Source organism: Balaenoptera borealis (genome assembly GCF_965194805.1).
Source record: "Balaenoptera borealis genome assembly, chromosome: 2".
NCBI classification, from domain to species: domain Eukaryota; kingdom Metazoa; phylum Chordata; class Mammalia; order Artiodactyla; family Balaenopteridae; genus Balaenoptera; species Balaenoptera borealis.
In genome coordinates this window covers 183,329,066-183,351,623 of record NC_138867.1, presented here as the reverse complement: position 1 = coordinate 183,351,623, position 22,558 = coordinate 183,329,066, and the positions used below count along the sequence as shown (strand labels likewise).

At 58.0% G+C, this 22,558-nt stretch overlaps 1 protein-coding gene across 5 annotated transcripts in view; it reads left to right on the top strand.

Annotated features, from left to right (window-relative positions):
* Window positions 1-22,558, top strand: part of PIP5K1C (phosphatidylinositol-4-phosphate 5-kinase type 1 gamma) — a 59,657-nt gene that overhangs the window by 5,677 nt on the left and 31,422 nt on the right. For 4 of the 5 annotated variants that reach the window (XM_082381140.1, XM_082381143.1, XM_082381141.1 and 1 more), the window contains exon 2: window positions 21,922-21,953. In XM_082381140.1, the coding sequence (XP_082237266.1) occupies window positions 21,922-21,953 (32 nt within the window). Of the gene's footprint in view, window positions 1-13,357; window positions 14,246-21,921; window positions 21,954-22,558 lie in introns of those variants that run through there. The other variant, XM_082381144.1, reaches the window with a different exon arrangement.

The window sequence follows — 22,558 nt, the reverse complement described above, 5'->3', positions numbered from 1 at the left end:
GCCCCAGTTGCTCTTCTGTCTCGATCATGCGCATGTCATGCACACATATGGGCCGTTATCCTGGGGGCACGGGGTTGCCGTTGAAGGTTTCGGGCTGTGGGGTATAGGTCAGGTGTTTGTGAGCAGATGCTGCTGAAGACTGCTCGGGCCAGGTGCTGGGGAGGCCCGAATGGGACGGGCACGGTCCTTGTGTGCATGCCGGGGGTGCGGGCGCGGTGTGTGCAAACAGTAAGTGAAGAAAGGAGAGAGAGGTGTAACACGGCAGGGGAGGCGAGTGCCGCGGGGAAGAGCAGAGCAGAGAAGGGGAGAGAAAAACGGGCATTGGGGGAGCTGATAGAGGCCAGGTACTCAGGAGGGGTGACGGGCGACATCTGAGCAGAGATCTGCAGGAAGGAGGGGATGTGCACTGAGGGGGTGTGGGGAGAGGCTCCCAGGCAGAGAGCACAGTCCGTGCAAAGGCCCTGGGGCAGGACTGTGCCTGGGTTGTTGCAGGAACAGTAAGGCCCATGTGGATGGAGCAGAGTGAGCAAGGGGGAGAGAGGGAAGAGGGGGGGCAGGGAGGGGACAGGGCAGGTCGGGCAGGACCTTGTGGGCCGCAGGGAGGACTTGGGCTTTTACCCCGAGGTAGGAGGGATCCCTGGAGGGCTGTGGGCAGAGGAGGGGTGGGGCCTGACTCAGGTGCTCATGAGCTACTTCTGGCCACTGTGGGGGAACGACTGGGGGGAGGGAGGGTGGGAGCTGGGGACCAGGGTGGAGGGGACTGTGCTGGTCCAGGTGGTGATGCTGGGACTTGGGCTCGGGTGGAGGCAGGAGGAAGGAGTGATGCAGAGTAGATTTTAGAAGCCGAGTCGACCGGACTTACTGAAGGGTTGAGTGTGGCGGGGGAGGGGAGAGGAGTAGAGGGTGACTGCCAGGTTGGGGTCTGAGACCCTGGAAGGACAAGCTGCCTCGGCTGAGATGGGGGACGGTCGGGCGCAGTGCGAGTATGAGACGTGGAGACGTGGGGGGCAGAGGACCGAGTCTGGAGCCCAGGGGGTGGTTGGGCAGACGGCCATGGGGCGAGGAGGTGGGGACGAGGCAGGGAAAGGGCCTCCTCGTGCAGAGCGATGACCAGGCAGCCGATGGGTCCATGGGGGGACACGTCTTAGCGCCCCTGGCAGGACATGGCCTTTACAGCGTGTGACGAGGGGAGGTGACCAAGGGGGCGGGCGCAGGTGGAGAAGAGGCAGGATGCAGGGTCCCAGCAGCCACGGGAAGCGCATTGGTGAAGCGGCATCCAGGCACGCCTTCCTCTCGGGGATCCCATGAGGATTAGATGAGCCAGCTCATGCGAACCGTCCAGGACGGGGCTTAGCTTGTGGGGAATGGAGGCGTCTCTTCAAGCCAGGTTGGACGCAGAGAAAACATGGGTCTTTCCTGGGGTTTCCGCAGGATGGGAGGGACGGGCACCCTTGGCACCCTGAGCCAGCTTGGGATCGGCTCGTTCGATGGCGGCGGCTGTGGGCTGGCATGGGCTCTGGCTGGGGGCGGTTGAGGCGGTGCCCCTGGGCTTGCGTGTGAGCAGGATGAGGAGTGCTGAGGGTGTGGCCCGTAGTGGCTTGGTTGGCACAGCAGAGATGTGCTCACAGGCAGGTGGTTTGTGATCTAGGGGTTGGCTGACTCCAGGAGGGACAGTCCCCAGGTCTGCAAGGCCCCCGAGATGTCAGAGCATCATAAGATGCACGTGATGAACCCAAGGTGAACCGTTCTGAGTTCCCTCCAGCAAGGGTGAGAGCACCGTGCCTCGCCCATTTCTTCCATCTTTGCCAAACTTACGGCACAAAGGGAGGTCTGGGCATAGTTGCAGCTTGTATTTATCATAACGTGAATCAGAGGGAAACGTGAATCAGAGGGAAATGTCTTCACGTATTTTTTCCTTTTAATGTTTCATCTTTGTTTTATTAAAAATGTATCCTAGCAAAGGGAGCAGAGACTTGCCCGCCCAGGTCACACGGCAGTCCAGTGGCACTGGACTGCCTCACCTTGATAGCATCCTGCACTTTGTCAGAGCTGGTAAATGGAGCATCAACCACCAGGGAGTCCTTGGTGCCTTTGCCCCCACAAGCGTTCAGGTCTCCACTCTGTCTTGTCTTGATTCCACACTCACAGACCCCTTTTCACCACTCACCCCATTCCTGCATTTAATCCTACACATCTCAGGACTCTTATTCATTTTCTGGAAGCTGTATACTGATTGTATCTTTCCCATTTTCAAATTACTTACCAGTCTTTTTCTTATTGATCTGTGGGAGCTCTTTATATATTATGGAAGATTTTTTTTTTTTAAATCCACGATACAAGTAAGTTTAAGTAGCTTTTCCCCATCTTCTCTTAAGATGATTATCAATGCCAGGCAGGTGTTTTTGTTTTCATGTGGTCCCATTTATCAGCCTCTCTCTCTCTCTTTTTTTTTAGATAGTATCTTCTATTTTCTTATTTATTTAATTTATTTTTGGCTGTGTTGGGTCTTCGTTGCTACGTGTGGGCTTTCTCTAGTTGTAGCAAGCGGGGGCTACTCTTTGTTGTGGTGCACAGGCTTCTCATTGTAGTGGCATCTCTTGTTGCAGAGCACGGGCTCTAGGCACGTGGGCTTCAGTAGTTGTGGTGTGTGGGCTCAGTAGTTGTGGCTCTCGGGCTCTAGAGCACAGGCTCAGTAGTTATGGCACACGGGCTTAGCTGCTCCGTGGCATGTGGGATCTTCCTGGACCAGGGTTCGAACCTGGGTCCCCTGCATCGGCAGGTGGATTCTTAACCACTGCACCACCAGGGAAGTCCCTATCAGTCTCTTTTTATGGTTTCCCAGTTTGGTGTCATGATGGAAATGTGTCCTCTGTTCCGAGGTTACAGTTAAATTCTTCTAGTACTTCTATAATTTTACTTATTTTTTTCTTTACATTTAAATTCTTGTTATATTTGGCATTTATCCTGGCATAAGATGTACAAGGGTTTAATTGAGCCAAGTCTTCCCAGGTGGCTCAGGGTCAGCCCAGCCCCACTTCCTGGATAATCTGCTTTCCTCACGGATTTCAGATGCCACCTTGATTACAGACCAGATTCTTGTGTGTAGCTGGTCTATTTCTGGGCTTTCTGTTCAGTTCCCCTCATCTGCCTCTGTCTTCGTGTGAAAGGCATGCCTTCAGCTACAAATAATAACATGCTTACTGGAAAAAAGCAGCAGCCCAGACCTGCAGTCAGTGGAAAGTGAGCATTTATTTGTCTCGACCCTCCGTTTCTACAGAGGTAATGACTGTTGTTCTGGATGTTTACCTGTCTCCGTATATATTATTATTTTTTTTAACGTTTTATTTTGAAACCTTTGAAGCCTGCGGAAAGTTGCAGGGACACTCTGGCGACACCCACACGCCCTCTGCCAAGGGAGGGAGGACACGCGGGGCCAGGCTCCGCCTCTGTCACCCCATTGTCACAACTGATCCCCATGCAGCAGCCTCGTGTGATGTACGTTTCTGTTTAAAGACGCCTTGTCTGATACCAGTTGTTGATTCATTCACGGCGGGGCTGTAACCCTGGCCTGAACGAAGCTCATCTAACACACCTACTGTCCCCGTGAGCACGTCACTGCCCTCCTGCACTTGGGACACCGGCCAGCAAGCACTTCAGCTCTATGCTGGGGGGCAGTTTTAGATGCAGAATCACTCACCAAAAACACAAAAATGCAGAAAACATGGCACTAAAGAGACCACGGAAAGTACACTTGTCTGTGGTCTGAGAGCTGAACCGAGCAGGCAGGGCGTCGCCTGGCTTGGGCTCGCTGGGCACGTGTGTAGGGCACCCGAGACCTCGCTGCCCTGCGTGTGCCTGAGAAGGAGCGTGGCAGCCCTGCGCGTGTGGGTTACAGATAAATTCCAGCCGGTAGGTGGACTTGCAGACGTGGAATCTTTAAGGAAGGAGGACGGAGGACGGGCTGTACGTCCGATAAACAAAGATGCTCTCTGAGCTGAGGGCAGGGGTCACGTGGAAGAAATGGAACATCGGCGCAGCCCGCAGTCGGGATTCACAGTTTTGTGAATTAACCCAAACCGTCCCGTATGGTAACTTTTTTTCCTTCTCCCGGATTCAGTCCAGGATCACACGCGGCATTTGGAGACGTGGGGTCGGCGGGGCCCTCCAAGGGCCCGAGACTGGACAAGCCTCCTTCCTGGGCTGACAGCCCCTCTGTGACCCTGACCCAGCCGCCTGAACCCTTCCACCTGCGGAGCCACTGAGAATGTGCCTGGTGACCCCCGGAGCCACCCTCCTTGCCTCGGTCCTCCTCCCCCCTGTACAGTCCGTCCTCTGCCTGCTCCTCCAGGAAGCCCACCCGATTTCCATGGCCGAGTCCGCCCCCCTTAGACCTTCCATGTGGTTATTGTCTGCTGACCTGAGGGCTGTCTCTGCCCAGAGCCTCGGGCCCTGAACTTTGGTGGCAGGCCGGTGCTCAGCCCAGACGGGTGTTAGGCTGTGTCTGTGGCATGAGTGGTGAAGGTTCTGGAACCTTCTTTCACTTAGGGCCTGTGAGTTCTGGATTAACACCCTGCCCCCCACCCCCACCCCTGGCCCTGTCCTTTGCAAGGTTTCCTGTTTACCACTGTGGAAACACTTGCTCTGTGCAGTGAAATGGGGGGGGGGGCAGCATGGGCTGCTGGTCAGGGCTTGGCCCCCAGCTGCACCCTCCCCTCCAGCCACAACAGACCCTTTCTTTGCTGTTCCTGGAGAGTGTCCTGTCACCACAGGGCCTTTGCATGTGCCCCCCACCGCCCCCCCAGAATTCAGCTTTCTCGTGATTTTTCTTTTCCCTCCTTTGGAAAGCTGCTGTGTGTTTCTGGCACGAGATACAGGCCTGGCCCCACCCTCATACCCACCCCAGGGACCTCTGTTGCCAGCCCCTTGGGAGGCACTCGCGGTGCACACCTGCCCTGGTCACACACCTCCTACTGTTGCGTTTGTAAAATGCAAGCAGACCTCGGAGACACTGCAGGTTTGCTTCCAGACCCCTGAAATAAAGCAAATACCACAATAAAGCAAGTCACATGAATTTTTGGATTCCCAGCAGATATAAAAGTTATCTTTGGGGATTCCCTGGTGGTCCAGTGGTTAGGACTCTGCGCTTCTAGTGCCGGGGGCACAGGTTCGATCCCTGGTTGGGGAACTAAGATCCCACAAGCCGCATGCGGCCAGAAAAAAAAAAAGTTATCTTTACACTATACTGTAGTATTATTAAGTGTACAGTAGCATTATGTCTAAAAAACAATGCACATACCTTAATTTAAAAATAATTTATTGCTAAAAAACGCTAACGGTCACCTGAGCCTTCAGAAAGTAGTAATCTTTTTTTTGATAGTAACATAAAAGATCACTGACCACAGATCAGCATAACAATATAATAGTAGGGACAAAGTTTGAAATGTTGTGAGAAATAACACAGTGTGACTCAGAGACACGAAGGGAGCAAATGCTGTTGGGAAAATGGCGCTGATAGACTTCCACAAACCTTCATTTTGTCAAAAACTCAGTATCTGCTCAGTGCAGTAAAGCGAGGTCGGCCTGCAGACCTCATTCTGCACTTAGACTTTTTTCTAAACACTTTTTTGGGTAACAGCTTTGTTGAGATATAATTCACATGCCACATGGTTTTACCTATTTAAAGTGTGCAACTCAGTGGTTTTTACTATATTCACAGAGTTGTGTGACCATCACCACAATCGATTTTAGAACATTCCCATCACCCCAAAAGGAAGCCCCATCCCCATGAGCAGTCACCCCCATCCCCCTCCCCAGCCCCTGACAACCACGAATCCACTGTCTGTGTCTGTGGATTTGCCTGTTTGGACATTTCATGTAAATGGAATCACGCACTGTGTGTCCTTCTGCGTCTGGCTTCTCTCACTGAGCATCGTGTTCTCAGGGTCCATCCACGTGGTAGCGGGTGTCGGGGCTTCACCCCTTTTCATGGCTGAGTGATGCTCCCATGTGTGGAAGGACATGTGTGTTTATCCATCATACGTCGATGGACATTTGGGGTGTTTGCACCTTTTGGATGCGGTGACTCGTGCTGCTGAGAACATTCACGTACAGCCTTTGTGTGGACACGTGTCCTCATTTCTCTTGGGTGGACACCCAGCCGTGGTGATGCTGGGTCAGATGGAAACTCCGTTTAACCTTCTGAGGAGCTGCCGCTCCGTTCCCACAGCGGCCGCGCCACTTCCCCTCCCCCATCCTCACCAGGGGGTGGGGGGCTCACCGTGGTCTTGGTGTGCATTTCCCTGACGGTTAGTGATGGTGAACATCTCTTCGTGTGCGTGTTGGACATTTGTGTGTCCTCTTTGGAGAAACGTCTATTCAAGTCCTTTGCTCATTTTCCAGTTGGGTTAGTTTTCCTTTCATTACTGAATTGTAGGCGTTCCTTCTGTGTTCTAGACATGAGCCCCTCTTCCAATAGATGATCCACAGCATTCCCTCCCATTCTGTGGGTTGTCTTTTCATCTTCTTAGTGGTGTCAGTTTTGACCAGCTTCCATTTCTCTCTTTTTTCTTCGGCTGCTGTGCCTTGGTTGTTGTAGCGAAGAAATCCCTACCTGACCCGAGGTCATGAGGATTTACCTGTTTTATTCTAAGGGTTTTATGGTCTCAGCTCTTGCGTTCGTGTAGGTTTGTGATGCGTTTTGAGTTAATTTTGTGTTGCTGTGGGTGGGACCCCAGTGTTTCCCCTATCCAGTTGTCTGGGCGCCCTTGTGGCCTGGCCTCTGGTCATAGCGGGGGCCAAGACAGACCCTGGCCCTGCCTCCAAGGAAGCCCCCCGTCTGGGAAGCGCTGGAGATGGACCCTAATCACCAGCCACACGTGGGTCCAGTGGTGACAGTGGTGTCAGGGCCTGTCCCCTCCCTGCCCTCACCTCTTGTTGCTGACTCTGCTCTGGCATCACAGCGTCTTGCCGACCGCCCCCCGCACCCCCCTCCAGCTCTGCAGGCACGGTCCTACCCCAGGACCTTTGCACTGGCTCTTCCCGCTGCCTGGGAGGCTGTGCTGGCTCTCAGCTGGCTCTTTCCTTTCCTGCATCCTTTCCTGGATGCAGTCGTTGCTCAGGCTGAAGCCTGCCGTCTGGAATCAAGTCCATCCGTTCCCTCTCTATCCTGGGTGACCTCAGGCGAGTGACCTGGTCTCTCCGAGCCTCAACTTCCACATCTGTCACGTGGAGGTAATCATAATACCTGCCTTACAGGTCCATTGGGCAGATTAAACAAATCGACAGCCCTGGCCTCATGGTACAGACTCGGTCAGCGTTAACTCTTTGTCCCTGCTGCCCTGGCTGGTCTCTGGAGTGACTGGAGGGTTGGAGCTGGTGGCTCACACAAAGCAGCCTGTGCCCTGGGGCTCCTGCCCCCTGTGTGCCCTCTGAGCCAAGCCCTGGCGCCCTGGCTCCAGACCTCGTCATGACTCCTGGGGCCATCACCAGGGAGAAGGGGGTGGTGCCGGTGCCCGCGGTCCTGCCAAGTGCCAGGCACCTGCTCCCTGGGCTGTAGATGTGCAGGAGGGTGTGATTGCTGCCCGCACGGGGCTCATGGCTACTAAGGGAGCAGCCACCGGAGGAGCAAAACTATAAAAAAGAAGGTTTAAACCAAGCAGACTTATAAGTGACAGAGAGTGGGGTGGGGAGCCAGCTGCAGCCGGTGGTCAGGGAGGGCCTCTCTGAGGGGGTGGCGTTTGATCCAGGCCTGAATGGTGCGCTGGGGAAGAGCGTTCAGGCAGAGGAGAAACACGTACAAAGGCCCTGGGGCAGGACTGTGCCTGGCGTGTGTGAAGAGCAGTGAGGGGGCCACGCAGGGGGAACACAGTGGGGGGAGGAAGGAGGAGGAGCTGCGGGCCGGGAGGGCCCTCCATCTGGACAGCTCTCCCATCTCCATCCACTCTTCCCGTTTGTGCCTCAGGGGCCATGTTGAGACCCAGGTAGCATCGGTTAGTTATTGCCGTGTAACAAATTACCCCAGAACTTCGTGGCTTAACATAGTAATAAACATTTATCATCTCACACTTTCTGTGGGTCAGGAATCTGAGGGTGGCTTAGCCCCAAACCTCGCGGCTCCATCTCTCGCGAGGTTGCAGTGAGGCTGTGGGCCAGGCTGGAGGAGCCGCCCCCAGGATGGGCCCGTGCTGTGGCTGTGGGATCAGGCAGCTTGTTTGGCCTTGGAGCCTCTCTTTTCTCATCTGTAAAGCGGGGCGCTTGTAGCCCTTGTCTCACTGGGTGGAGCTGGGCAGTCAGCTCCCCCATGCCTGGCTCAGAGGGGCCTCGAAGTGCAGGAGCCCCTGTGACACCCCCAGGGCCCAGCTGGCCATCAGGGGCCTGGCTCCTGGTCTGGCCTATAGGGTCTGGTGGCCCCTGGGATATGGGGCCCAGAACTGGACTGTGAGAGCAGCACCCCCCAACCGGCAGCACCCCCCCGTGAGCAACCAGGGGGCCTCCGGCCATGGCCCCGCCTCCCTCAGTGCCCTCGGTCTGCTGAAATCCAGTGCGGTGTGTGCCACTCAGCCCGGGCTGCTGGAGAATAAAAATACATCTGGGAGGCAAACTGGGCCAAGAAACCTCGAGCATCAGTCCTGAGATAGTGCATGACCCTCCGCCAGGTGCCTGCAGGGTGAGGGGAGCACTGTCCCCACCGCGCTCCGGCCACTGTCCTCCGACCTGGCTCCCGCCTGCCAGCCCCTTCCCGAGCACTGACGCTGGCCACCTGGTTTCCCCTGGTGAGCCCCTGTCCAACCCACAGGCAGGGCGCCTCGGCCCTGGGTGAGTGGGACCAGGCCTGGTTGCATCAGAGCCTCCCTGCTCTGGGACTTCATGTGGGGCAAGAGGATGGAGGGGCTGGTCCACCCCACACCCAGGTGCCTGCCGGTGGGGCAGCAGCAGAGCTGAGATGGGGAGACTGAGTCCTCGGGGCCCCCAGCCCAGCGAGGCTTGAAGCCCATCGCCCAGCCTCCTTGGTCTTGCCGGGTTGCAAGCTTTCTCTGTGAGGGGTTGGGTGGTCTGTGTGGGAGCTGATGCTGCCATGATTGTGAATGAGTGGGTGGGGCCGTGTGCCAATAAAGCTTTATTTATAACAATTGCAGTGGGGGGTTGAGTCCACAGGGCAGTTTGCTGGCCCTTGACTTACATGAACAAATATTCCTCCCCCCACACATCTTTTTTCACCAAGCAGTGTGAATTGGGTTTCTGTCTCGACTCAAAACACCCAAATACCCCTTCTCTGAGTCCAGTTTCCCCCACTGAATAGGAGAGACGAGTAGGGCATCACTCAGGACAGGCTGGGCCGGAAGCACCACGGGCCGTGGCCGTTCTGGGCCTTCAGCCCTTTGTCTGATGTCCAGCTCGGGGGAACGTGTCTGAGACTCGTGAGTGCTGCGTCCCCACTGCTCTTCTCTGAGGCTCTCGGTGGTGCTTGTCCTCAGCCTCCTCCATGCAGCCGTCCAGGGTTTCTCGCTCAGCGGATACTCACTGAGGTCCACTCCATGCCCAGCCCTGGGCTGATGCGGGGGCACTGAGGGGGCTGGAGAGGGGAAGCCTGCCCCGTGGAGCTCTCAGTGGAGTCAGGAGAGCACCAAAGGTGGGGTCGCAGTGTGTCGTGCCGGAGGGAGAGACCCAGGCCGCCAGGAGAGGGTAGAGCTGGGACTGCCGAGGTCCCAGGATGGGCATGGGGAAGGCGAGCTCCACCTGGGTGTGAACCGGATGCGGCTTTCCTCACCCCAGCACCCAAATCCGCAGAGGAGGAGGTGCGGTGATAGTGTGGGCCAGGCACGTCTGTGCCCCGGGGCAGAGTGAAAGTCGGTCATCCAACATGAGGTGAGCCTGCGCTCCGTGCCAGGCCGGTGCCGGCCCTGGCAGCGACTCTGTCCTTGAGCCCAGTGGAGGCGGGGACAGATGACCAGATGGCCGCAGGGCCCCAGGCCAGGTGCAGGACACAGTCGGCAGCACGGCCCCACCCGGAGGGTCAGGGAAAGCCCCAGAAAGGGTTCAGGAGGAAGCTTCTGGTAGCTGTGCGGACGGGCCGGCCCAGCTTGGCCTGGTGGCCTGAGCACCTCCGAGAGTTGCCCTCGGGGGCTCAGTGAGTCTGCAGGGACCCAGGTGCACACGGGGCCCTGGGGACCCCCTGGAGCTCCACTTAGCTCACACTTTGCACGGGAGACATTAATCCCCACCCGCCCCAGGACAGAAAGATTTTCTCCTTGATTTCCTTCTAAAGTTTTTTTATCTTTTGCTTTTAAGTCTTTCCCCGTCCGGGGTTGATTTCTGTGTACGGTGTGAGGCGGGGGTCCCCAGCACCTGGTTGTCTGGGCGTCAGGTGGGCGTCCCCCAGCAGACCTGCAGCGCCCTGTCACATACCGTCCGGCGGGAGGCTGCTCTCGGCTCCCCTGATGCCTGCCCTGCCCGGGGCTCAGGCCGCCCAGCTGGCTCCCCGCAGCCGCCGAGTCTGCCGAGAGGGGGGTGGCCGTGGCCCTGGAGGGCAGCCACAACTCCCTCCCCACACAGAGGACTCTGGAAGGGAACCCAGGCACGCGGGGATGTTATTCCAAGGGCGAGGGTTGTGTGGCTCCCTGGAGATGTTGGTGTGAAGGGACACGAGGCCAGGAACCAGATGGGAGGGTGTGAAGTGGGCCATGCTCGCTGAGGGGGAGCTCAGACCTCGCGTGGCTGCACACCCGGGTCGGCAGGGGTGCGTGTGGTGCCAGCTGTCCTGTGCTGCTTCCACCGTGTCCTGCCTGCGCCCCCGTGACCGTCCCCACCAGACTCGCCAACTGAACATGCGTGATGAACGGAAGAAGGTGGGGGAGGGTGACGATGGGAAAACTAACAAGGTGCATTTGGGGACGGCTTTCTATGTGCCTCAGACTCCTCTCCACACCCTGGGAGCTCAGCACTGTTCTTACCTGTTTGGCAGGTGGGTAAACTGAGGCTCGGGGAGGTTGGGACTTGCCCCTGAACTGCCAGGCTAGGAGGGGAGCTCCCCGTGTCACCTCGCGAGCTGGCGCTGTCCTGCCTCTAGGGACAGGGAGCTGGGGGGCGAGGCTGCCAGTCTGACTCTGAGCTCCCTAGGAGCCAGAGTGAAGAGGGAAATGGGACTGGCAACTGCTTCATGGTGAGACAAGAGGCCTTATTTCCTGGTGCCAGGACCTCGTGTGTCTTGACGGCTTGAGTTGATGAGATACCTTTGCTAAGAGGGGGCCCTTTCCATTTGTCCCCCTGCCCCCAGCCCCGCGCTGTTGGGTGAACGGGCCCAGAGCTGTGTGGCAGCACAGCTGGCTCTCCGAAAGCCTGGCCTCCTGAGAGCGTGTTTGCACACAGTGCACTTGTCCGGGCCTCTGCAGCTCTCCGCCAGCTGCTGGATGGGCAGCCGGGGGCAGGGAAGGGGCTTGTCCCGGAGCCCAGTCGATCTCAGAGGTCGAGAACCCCACCCAGGCCCCGGGGCTTGCTGGCCACGCAGCCTTGGTCAAGCTCCGTGGCTCCAACCCCTGGTTTACCTGGAAACGGCACCAGAACCTTCCTCCCCCTCAGGCCTGCGATGTGGCTCTCGGTGCGGCAAATGGTGACGCTGCAGCCTTTGAACTCGCTGGACCTCTGGGCCTCAGCCTCCCTGGCTATGAAGTGGGTCCAATGGTGATTACCTCGCAGGGGTGTCAAGAGGGTTGGAGACTCAGCTAGTGGGGCGCCAGCCCAGCGCAGGGGGTGGGGCTGTGTGTGTGCCGTAGCCTTGTATTACGGGGCACCTCAAACAGAATGCAAGGCAGACAGGATAGTACGAGTAAGTATATTTTTATCATGAAATATTTTAAACACCTAGAGAATGGTATAATGAACCCGCATGTGCAGGCTCTGCCCCCCGTACCACACATCTTTATATTTGCTCCAGGTCTCCCCCCGGCACTGCTGATGTCAGGCCGGGTCATTCCCTGGGGGTGTCCTGGGCGCTGTGGGGTGTGGCGCAGCATCCCTGCCGCCACCCACTGGATGCCAGGAGCCCCCCAGTGGTGACGACCACAGATGTCCCCAGACATGGTGCAGTGTCCCCTGGGAGCAGGCCACCATGGGTGAGACCCACCTTTAGGTCACTCCCCTCACCAGGACGCCTGGGTGGCCTCTGCTGGGTCTCCTCTGACCCTGCACAGAAACTGCTTGCTGACCCCTGACTTAAGGGATAAACAAAAAAAGATTTGTTTAACCTGCATAGTAACACATTGCTGTCTTTTATTGTGTGCTTTCCTGGGTGTTTAAACTCTCTTCTTATTAAACATTAGGCAAGGAACCAGTTTCCTCTGGAGTATTTTATCTGTAAAACAGGACCCTATACCTAAGGGATGCTCACTGAGTTTGTTACGAGTGAATGAATGAAGGAATGAATGAATGAGTGAACAGACAGAATATCGTCTGGGAAGTCGCTCACCGGGGAAAATTTTTCATTCCTCACCTGGTTCCATTCACCGTTCCGGGGTGCAAAGTGATAAATGCAAAATCATAAGAGAAAACATACGCAAGAGGAAGGAAATACCTTGTATTAATCCCCACACATTTTTTGGAGACTTGCCATCTGTTCTGAAGTTCCAGACCATGGCCCAAGTCCTCCCGCGGTGAGGCCCCACTCACCACGCCGCAGCCCCAGCTGGTTGGTGGCTGTGGACTCGGAGCCACCTGGCCGGGACGGGGAATCAGACCTCGGGTGTGGATTCCTCCCGTGGGCCCAGCCAAGCCCCGCTGTGGGCCGGGCGGTGCTTCCCAGTGTCCATGTCTTCATCCATTCAACCGCTGACTCAGCGAGCACCTGCTGTGCACTGAGCGCTGCTCTAGGCATCAGCTGCCACCTCCACAGCCCGCCTCCCACGTGTCCCCAGCCCTGCATGTCCAGCCACCTCCAGGATGTCCCTCCCGGGCCCCTGTCTCAGTGATAGGGGTCCCAGCCCCACTTCCTCCCATAGCGGGGTCTCCTCATCCTGGCCGTCCCCCTCTGAGATTGCTCCCCCATCCGTCCATCCCCTTCTCTCCATCCCAGCCTCCCCTGCCCCAGCTCCATTGGACCTGTAGTTACTATGCTCCTACTGTGTGCCAGCAGGCGGGCTAGGTCTGGGGAAGCGGCTGTGAACGAGACAGTCTGGTCTCTGCTCTCCCAGGAAGGAGCAAGGCGATCAAGAAGTTAGCTTCAGACAGTGATGTGTATCATGAAATAAACGGGCGTGGTAGAGGGTGCAAGGGGTCGGGGGTGGGAAGGGGCCGGCGTGGTTGAGGAAGGTCTCTAGGAAGAGACATTCACGCTGAGACCCGAGCACGGAGGACAGGAGCCAGCCACGAGGAGGTGTAGGGATAGCGCGTCCCAGGCAGAGGGCACAGCCAAGTGCAAAGGCCCTGAGGTAGGCACGTGCCTCCTCCAACGTGTGATGAGCAATGCCTGTTACGTCGGGCCTGGCACGCTGGTGCTCAGTAGTGTCCACTACTGCCCCTGTGATCACTCACATTCTTTGGGCATAATCTGCTCAAAAATGTGTTTCTCCAAAGTTCAAAAACACCTGACATCAAAGGGGAAAATTCACCTTTAATCCGGAGGAAAAAGATTTTATTAAGAAAATCTTCAGCCGTACTGAAAAGTTGAAAGAGTTGGACAGTGGACATTGACTGATTACCGCTTGGATCCTACAATTAACATTTTGCTGTATTTACTTCATCCCTCCATCCACCTGCCCATCACTCATCCATTCTTCTCTCCATCTAATTTTACGGATGCATTTCAGAGTTGCAGACATCAGCACACTCCACCTGAAACACTTACATTTGTGTATCATTAACTAGAGTTTGATATTTTTCAACATGTTCTTTGGGACGTTAACTACCCTCATCAGTTATTAACTCTAGACTTCTTAGCCTTCCCTGTCATGAATGCTGGCGGTGAAAGTCTGCGGTAATATAAAAATATGAAAGTTCTTTATTTCTGTCACTGTGTGGTGTTGACCCCAGATTCGCATCTATTCAGTGTCACACCAGGTGTGACCCTGGTGAAGGAAGGATTAGCAGCTGCCCTGTTAACGTCTGTTAAACAGAGAGGTCATCTACATCTGACAGATTAAAATTAACCCAAGTGTGAAACCATGGATAGGCAGACATATAAGAGCAGATGGTGGGTGCAAAGGGCAGAAACTCCCAGATCCCACTTCTTCCTGACGTATCTGCAATATGACCTCAGGTGAGTCACTGGTATCTGTCTGGCCACCTTGCTCCGCTCCATTTAATTCAATGATTGGTCAGTTGGTTCTCTTAGATTTTCTAAAATTTTGTCTTTTTTCTTTTCAATATTCATTCCTTTTCTTTTTTCTTACTGCATTGGCCAGTGCCCCCACTGGAGTGGTAACCCTCACAGCTGCACTCCTTGTCTTGTGGTTGATATGAATATGTTTACTGTGTTTGCTTTGTATTTTGTTTTGTTTTTGTTTTTGTTTTGGCCACACTGCTCGGCATGCGGGATCTTAGTTCCCCGACCAGGGATCGAACCCGTGCCCCCTGCAGTGGAAGCGCAGAGTCCTAACCACCGGACTGCCAGGGAATTCCCCTACTTATTTATTATTATTTTTAATAAATTTATTTATTTTATTTATTTATTTTTGGCTGTGTTGGGTCTTTGTTGCTGCGCGTGGGCTTTCTCTAGTTGTGGCGAGCGGGGGCTACTCTTCGTTGTGGTGTGTGGGCTTCTCATTGCGGTGGCTTTTCTTGTTGCAGAGCACGGGCTCTAGGCGCACGGGCTTCAGTAGTTGTGGTGCGTGGGCTCAGTAGTCGTGGTTCTCGGGCTCTAGAGCGCAGGCTCAGTAGTTGTGGTGCACGGGCTTAGTTGCTCCGCGGCATGTGGGATCTTCCCGGACCAGGGCTCGAACCCGTGTCCCCTGCGTTGGCAGGTGGATTCTTAACCACTGCGCCACCAGGGAAGCCCAGCAGGCGGATTCTTAACCACTGTGCCACCAGGGAAGCCCACCCTACTTATTTTTAAGTAAAGGTGGTTCCTGCCTCATGACCCACCCCTGCTTTTTTTTTTTTTTCCCCCTTTCCTGTAGTTTCTTTGTAGTTTTTTGGACATGACTTTCATGTTGAATTTTATGGGACACTTTTCTGGATTCTGAGATGTGATCGTAAGCTTTTTCACCTTTGACCTGGAGTAACTTCCTAAATTTCTCCAAACCCGTGCGTCCCCTTCTGTAAAATGGTGGTAGTGAAATGTGGTCATTAAATCAGATGGGGTCTGGCTCAGGTACTCGGCGGCGTCCTCTGGGCACCGTGGGGGGAACAGACCACGAAGGTCAAGAACGTGGATCCAGGCAAGTGAGGATGTTGGCCTTGTCTATGTAGATCTGCTCGCTTTTCAAGAAACCCAGGTTTATCTCCAAAACATTGTGATTTTGAAAGTTGACTCAACTCACATCAACGCTGTACGTCCAGAAAGAGAGCCCAGGTAGGGGGTTTCTGATGGTGTAACCGGGGGATAAACTCGCCGAGCACGGGGTTGTGGAGTCAGGGGCGCCTGGGTTCTCACCTCTGCCTGTTGCTTTCCCATGGGGACCGTCGCCTCAGGTCCCCACGCAGACTGGGGAGGCCAGTCCCCATGTCACCCGGTCAGTGTGGCGTTAGGGACGAGTGGCGGGGCGGGGCGGGCGGTCTGCGGGACAGGGCCCGCACAGCGCCCAGCACAGCGGGAGGGCGTGATGCTGGCCGTCACTGCCGTGGTAAATGTCTCGTCCGAGGGCTTTCAGCCACAGGGACTAGGGCAGACGGTCTCACCTGGGCGACCCTGTCCCCTGGGACCCTGTCCCCTGTGGTCGTCACGACTGGGCGGCCCCTGGCGTCCAGTGGGGGGGCACGGATGCAGCTCCACATCCCACAGCACCCAGGACGGCTCCACAGAGAGCGACCCGGCCCTCGTGTCTGCAGTGCTGGGGGGCGGGCTGGGTCAGCGAGTGGGCTTTGGGGGTGCCCGGAGCCCCCCACACTGTCCGCAGAGGGGAGAGGAGAGGCCGAGGCCGGGCTGCGCAGAGTGTCACAGCTGACACGACGGTGGGTCCTCCACGAGGTGAGAGCAGGAGGTGGGGGCAGTGACTTCTGTCTGGTTTGACTGCAGTTGTGTGCGCGTGGAATCAGGAGCAAAACCTCGGGCTTGATCTTGCGTGTCTTCGCTTCACTTCTCCAGTAGCTGATTCTTAACTGTGTTTTATGGATGTCTGGCCCCAGGATGGGTTGGAAATAGAAGGAAAAGCCGGTCCTTCCGCACAGGAGGTTGGGGGAGCGGCGGCCTGGAGGGTTGGCTGTCCTTCCTGAGCTCAGACACCTCCATCTGGTTGCACGACCCCGTTTCAGAGGTGGGGAGACTGAGGCCTGCATCCTCTTGCTTTGCAACATCACTGGCAGAGGAGCAGGGTCTGGAGGAGGCTCTGGTGCTGCACATCACTGGGTGGTGTTTTTGCAACTAAAGGGATTCATTCCTTAAAAAAAAAATTTTTTTTTGAGATAGAGTTCACATACCATAAAATTCACCCTTTTAAAATACACAATTCAGTCGTCTTTATTATGTTTGCTTTGTTGTGCCACCACCACCAAAATCTAATTCCAGAACGTTCCATCCCCCCCAAAAAGAAACCAGTCCCCATTAGCATCCCCCCATCCCCCTCCCCAGCCCCTGACAACCATGAACCTGCTCTCTGTGTCTGTGGATCTGCCTGTCCTGGACGTTTCCCATCAGTGGAATCACACACTGTGTGTCCTTCTGTGTCTGGCTTCTCTCACTGAGCATCGTGTTCTCAGGGTCCATCCACGTTGCAGCGAGTATCAGTGCTTCATGCCTTTTTAAGGATGAGTGATCTGTCGTGTGGCACGTTTAATGCTTTTGTGAGCGTGAGGAATGCAAGTTGGGCAGAGGAGGTAAAGTGCTCTCTCCTTTATCCCTCTCCCAAAGGAGTCCCTGGAACTGGATCCTTATATTCCTCTCGGAAGTGCTCTCGGTGTGGAGGTGTGGTACCTGCGTCAGTCAGCTACTGCTGTGTAACAGCCACCTCGGAGCTGCGTGGCTGCAAACTGCACACGCTTGCCTGCGCTTCTGCCATCTGGGTCGGGTTTGGCGGGCGGCACGAAGTCTAGGAGGCTCCTGTGCTCACAGGCCTCGGGGGAGGGGGCTGCCTGCCCCTCCCCGCCAGGGGGTCTCCCCCAGGGCCCCAGCAGGGACCCCGAGGGTGGAACCAGAAGCTGCCCGCCTTCCTCACGTCACACGGTCCCTTCCGTCGAATTCTGTAGCTCAGAGTGAGTCACACGGCTGCTGGCCACAGAGCCGACTGTCCTTATGGGTTACAAGCAGATTTCCCGGTGTGGCTTGTGGGCGGCCCGGCCTCACCGGGGGCCCCAGCTTCCTGCCATGCCCATGGGATGCCTGGCTTCCCCGCGGCCTCCCTGCAGGACTCTGCTTCTGTGGCTAGACCTTTCCAGCTAATAGGGGAAGTGAGTGAGCGCTGGCCCTGGCACCGCTTCCTGCTTTCTCGGGGTTGCAGGCCCGAAGGCCTTGTGCTTTCTTGTTTGCTGAGTCGGGGAGCCAGCCCTCTCCTGGGCACCAGGCGGGCACTGCTCGGGGCACAGCCCCTGCAGTGACCCCACAGGCCTCATGCCCCCTGCCGCCTCTTTCTGGCGGGGCCTCTCCCCCTTAGCACTCAGAGAGCTCTGCAGGTGCCTGTTGGCAGGAGACAAAGCAGATCTGGTCCCCTGTAGTTGGGGGAAGATACAACACACAAGCACCAGGTGGTGCCAAGTGGTGGGAAGAGAGAAAGCCTAGAGGTGGGGAGAGTGGCCTCAGAGGGGCAGTTTGGGGCAAGGTGGTCGGGGGACGGCTTTTCTGAGGGGGTGATGTCTGAGCCAGGTCTTGGATGAAGCAAGGGAGCAAATCCTGCAGGGGTCTTGGGAAGGTTATTTCAGGTGGTGGGAACAGCCCGTGCAAAGGCCCTGGGGCAGGACCAGGCCTGGCATGTTGGAGGAACAGCGAGGAGGCCTGTGTGTCTGGAGCAGAGTGAGTGAGGGGGAGGGCAGGGAGGGGACGGGGCAGGTTGTGCAGGTCTCTGTGGGCCATAGGGAGGACTTGGGCTTTTACCCCCAGGGAGGTGGGAGCCCTGGAGGGCTGTGGGCAGAGGAGGGGCGGGGCCTGATTCAGGTGCTCACAGGTGCCCCCTGGTGGCTGCTGCAGGGACGGCAGACTGGAGGGAGGGTGGGAGCTGGAGACCAGAGGGGAGGGGACTGAGCTGGTCCAGGTGGGAGAGGATGGGGGCTGAGAGGAGCCGGGGACAGTGGTGGATTCTGGGTAGACGTCAAGGTAGAAAAAACCTAGTGGTTTTGCTGAAGGACAGATGTTAAGGCCCCTCCCCCGGTCCTTGGGGAGCTTTCTCTGCCTCATTTTCCACATCAAATGTAGAGAAGCGGTCCTGTGTGTGCCAAGGAGGGGGTGGGTCCCTCGTCAGCGGGCTTCAGAGGTGTCTGCTGGGAGCCCGGCCCGAGGCACAGCTGTGCCCCCAGATTCCCCCAGGTCTCAGCCCTGCAGCGCCTCACACTCTCCCCCTCCCCCCGGCTATTTTTAAAACTTAATTTCCTTGAAAACGGGGTGGCTCATTCAAAAGATAATTGGTCACATCTTGGGCTGGGAGGAGTTCGACATCTTGGCGTGGTCCCTGCCGCCCCCGGCCCGGCTGGTGGAAGTGGGTGCAGGAACCGCGTGGCCCCTGGCAACAGGGCCACCTGGTCACAGGGGCGACGGACAGACAAGGTTCCAAAAGGGAATTGCAGAGAGTGAGTGAGGGCGTGTGGATGGCGGGACCCGGGGAGGCCATGAGGAGGCCCCTCCGAGGGGACGTCGGCGAGTGTCCGGGCAGAGGGCGCGGCGCTGTCCCCGGTGTGCCATCCATTCCCTGTCCTCCCCTCGCTCTGTCCCTGCCACCCCTGCCCTGTGACCTGGGCCAGCGTGGAGCCTGCCTGCTGCCCCTCCTGGCCTCACGCCTGGGGGTATTCCGGGTGGGGTGGGTCTCCCCCTTCACCAGCCAGCGTGTGAGTTGGGCAGGAGAAGCAGGGGGGCCTGGGGGTGAGATCCAGGCACAAAGCGGGGAGACCCTGAGGTCAGTCCCTCAAGTGTCCCCAGGCAGGGCGGACCCGGCTGGGACTTTGCGTCCCATGCTGGTGTTGGCCAGGCCGCTCCCACAGGCCTGAGACTGCAGAGGCCTCGGTGGTGGGCTGGGGCTTGGGGGGGGGAATCGAGACCACCGTGTTGGACCAGCTGGACCCCGGGATGAGGGGCCGGGAGCTGCAGAGGACTCGGGTGGGCACAGGGGTTGGGCTGTGGGCTCAGGTGCCCCAGGTGGGCCGAGAAGGGGCTGCCTGGGGCCCCCAGACGAAGTCTGGAATGTTCTGCGCGGTCCACTGCCGCTTCCTGCCTTGTTCCCTCTTCCTTCCCCCACACCCCAGACACAAAACCATGCATTGTTCTGCTGTTGGACAGCCAACGAAAATATTATGTCGGCTTTCCAGCACCTTCCGCCACCCCCCGGGCCTCGGGAGGGGCTGAGCCCAGGTTCATCCCTGTGGCCGGGGAGCCCGGGCTGGGAGGCCCACGTGTTGCCGGCGGGCATGGCTGGTGTGACCCACACGTGGCTGGCGTTTCCCGTTCTGGTGGTGGTATGCGCCTTCCAGGGCCTGTGGGCTTTGTCCTCTGGGGGTGGGGGTCCCTTCTGTGGGCCCTGCTGCCACGAAGCGCCCAGCTGGCTGCCCACCTGGCCTCAGTTTCCTGTCTTCTGGGCGTCGCGCACAGAGATGGGCGCTCAGGGGCGTCCCCACCCTGCCCAGCCTGGCTGCACCACGGCCGTGTCGTCTTGGGTTTATGTTCTTTATTGAGAGATAATTCACAGATAGCATAAAATTCCCTATCAAGTGTACAATTCAGTGTTTCTTGCACAGTGTTGTGCAGCCGTTACCACTGATTCCAGAACATTCTCATCCTCCCAGAGGAAGCCGAATGCCCGTTCGCTGTCAGTCCTCACCCCCCAGCCCTGGCCCGAACCGGGTGGATAGAGTGGGTGTTCTGACCCCTGACCCCTGACCTGGGCCTGCTGCTCCCCGGCTGCCCTTGCTCCCCCCCCGCCACCGTGGGCGTCTCTCCTCCCCCACCCCTACCTCCCCCGGACGGCCTTGTCCACTCTTGGGGCTCGAACCCCCTCTACCCCCGGACAGCTGCCTACAGCCCTGTCTCCAGCCTGGGCCTCCCCGAGCTCCTGACTCAGGGTCCAGCTGCCCCTTGACATCTTCACGCAGAGGGTTCACGGGGGTCTCGCACTCAGCATGGCCACCCTGCACCCGACCACCCCCCAAACCTGCTCCTGCCCGGTCCCCCATCTTGGCCGAGGCAGCTCTCTCCTTCTGTGAGTTGCTCCAAGATCCTGAGTCATTCCCGACTCCTCACTTTTCTTCACTCCGCCCCCAGTGCGCACAGCCTGTCTCTCCTGACTTCAGAGCTAACCAGAATCCGCCCACTTCTCACTCACCCCTCCACGGCAGCCACCCTGGTCCACCCCATCATCTCCCACCTGGACCAGTGCGGTCCCCTCCCCACTGGTCCCCGGCTCTGTCCTCACCCTGTCTGTCCTCCCATGGCCACCAGAGGGCACCTGTGAGCACCTGAGTCAGGTCCGGTGTGTTTCCCATCCCTGGCCCTGCAGGACTCCCACCTCCCTGGGGTAAAAGACCAAGTCCTCCCTTGCTGATCTGACCCCCCACCTGTCACCCCAAGTCATCCTGTTGGCACTCGCTGCACTGTCCAGGCCCTTCTCTGCTCCCCCTGGGCTGTGAGCCCTTGAGGGCGGGGGCTGGGACTGTCCTGGTCACCACTTGCCTCCCCTCTCCAAGCTGACACCTGGTAGATACCGGTGTCTGAGTTTCCTGTTGCAGCTGTGACAAATCACCACAAACTTGACCTAAAACCACACAGACTGGTTCTCTCACAGTCCTGGAGGTCAGGATTCTAACTCGGGTCTCACGGGGCTAAATCCAGGCGTGGGCAGGGCGGGTCCTTCCAGAGGCTCCAGGGGAGCATCGGTTCCCGCCTTTTCCAGCTTCTAGAGGCGCCGCATCCCTGGCTCGCGGCCCCTCCTGCATCCTCACAGCCAGCAGCGCAGCCTCTCCCGTCTCTCTCTGCCTCTGACCCTCCCGCCTCCCTCTTATAAGGACCCTTGTGATGATGCTGGGCCCCCCGGGGAATCCAGGGTCATCCCCGTCTCAGGGGCCTTAACCCCACCTTTAAAGCCCATTCTGGGATCAGGATGTGGACATCCTTGGGGCGATGGATATCTGCTGATCACACTCACTGAACAGATACTCCTCAGCAGAAGCCTGCTTTCTGGGTGAGGACACCAAGGTCAGAGGGGTCAGTGGTTGGCCTGAGGCCTCCCCGCGTGAGCCTCCTGGGCCCCCCGGACCCCAGCTGGGAGCCGTGTGGGTGGGAGCCAGGCAGCGTCCTTGGCTGGCCCGGCTGCCTCGGGAGCCGCACCATCACTCCAGCCTGGGCCCCAGCGCCGACCGCTGCTGCCCCGTCCCTGCGACGACCACCTGCCCTCACCTGGGGCCCTCCTGGCCGTGGGCCGTGCTGTTTCTCCTCTCCCGTCCCCGCCCCCCACCCCTGTCTGCGAGGCCACGTCGGGGTGGTCGCTCCCCCAGCTTCTCCCACCTCGGGGCCCCTCGTTCAGCCCGCCTGCATCACGTCCCCAGGCCCGTCGCCCATGTGGGGTCCTCACGGCCTTCCCAGGGGTGCAGGGTGCATGTATGGGGGTGCCCCCGTATCCAGACTGAAGTCTCCCTTCTCTCCCTCAGGTTCAGCCCCGAAAAAGATGACCCCGGTGGAGGTGAGTGTCCCACGGGCCCCACCCTGGCCTGCCTCGCGAAGGTGGACCGGAAGTGCCCGGCCCAGCCCGCGTCCTGCTCTGTGGCCTCGGGCATCTCCCTGCACCTCTCTGGGCCCCAGATGCTGGCCAAGCAAATAAGCAACTGTCATCAGACAGTGAAAACCTGTCTGTCCCGCCAGCGTCTTGAGTTTCAGGGAGGGGTGGGGCGGGCGGGGAGGGCCCCGAGGACCCTACCCTGGGCTGTCCAGGGAGCGGGGAGGCGGAAGGGGCCTGGAGAGGGTGGTGCCACCTCCCGCCAGCCGCGCCTCCAGGACGGCGCCCCCACAACCCTACACGCCTGCCCGGGTCCCTCCAGTCCTGTCCGCTCGCGTGAGCCCCGGGCGCCCAGCCCCTGGTCAGTTTCCGGTCACTCCTGGAGGCCGCCTGCGGGGGGCATCTGTGAGCCCTGTTGTCCAAGGAGCCACGGTCAGCGGGTTAGAGGCAGCTCAGGTGCACAGGAGCCCCGCCCCACCTGGGTGTCCGCCTTCCCTCCCAGCCAGGCTCCTCTCCCAGGACGCCGCTGGGCACTCAGGTCCTTCTTAGGCGAGCTTTGTCCACCTGCTGGG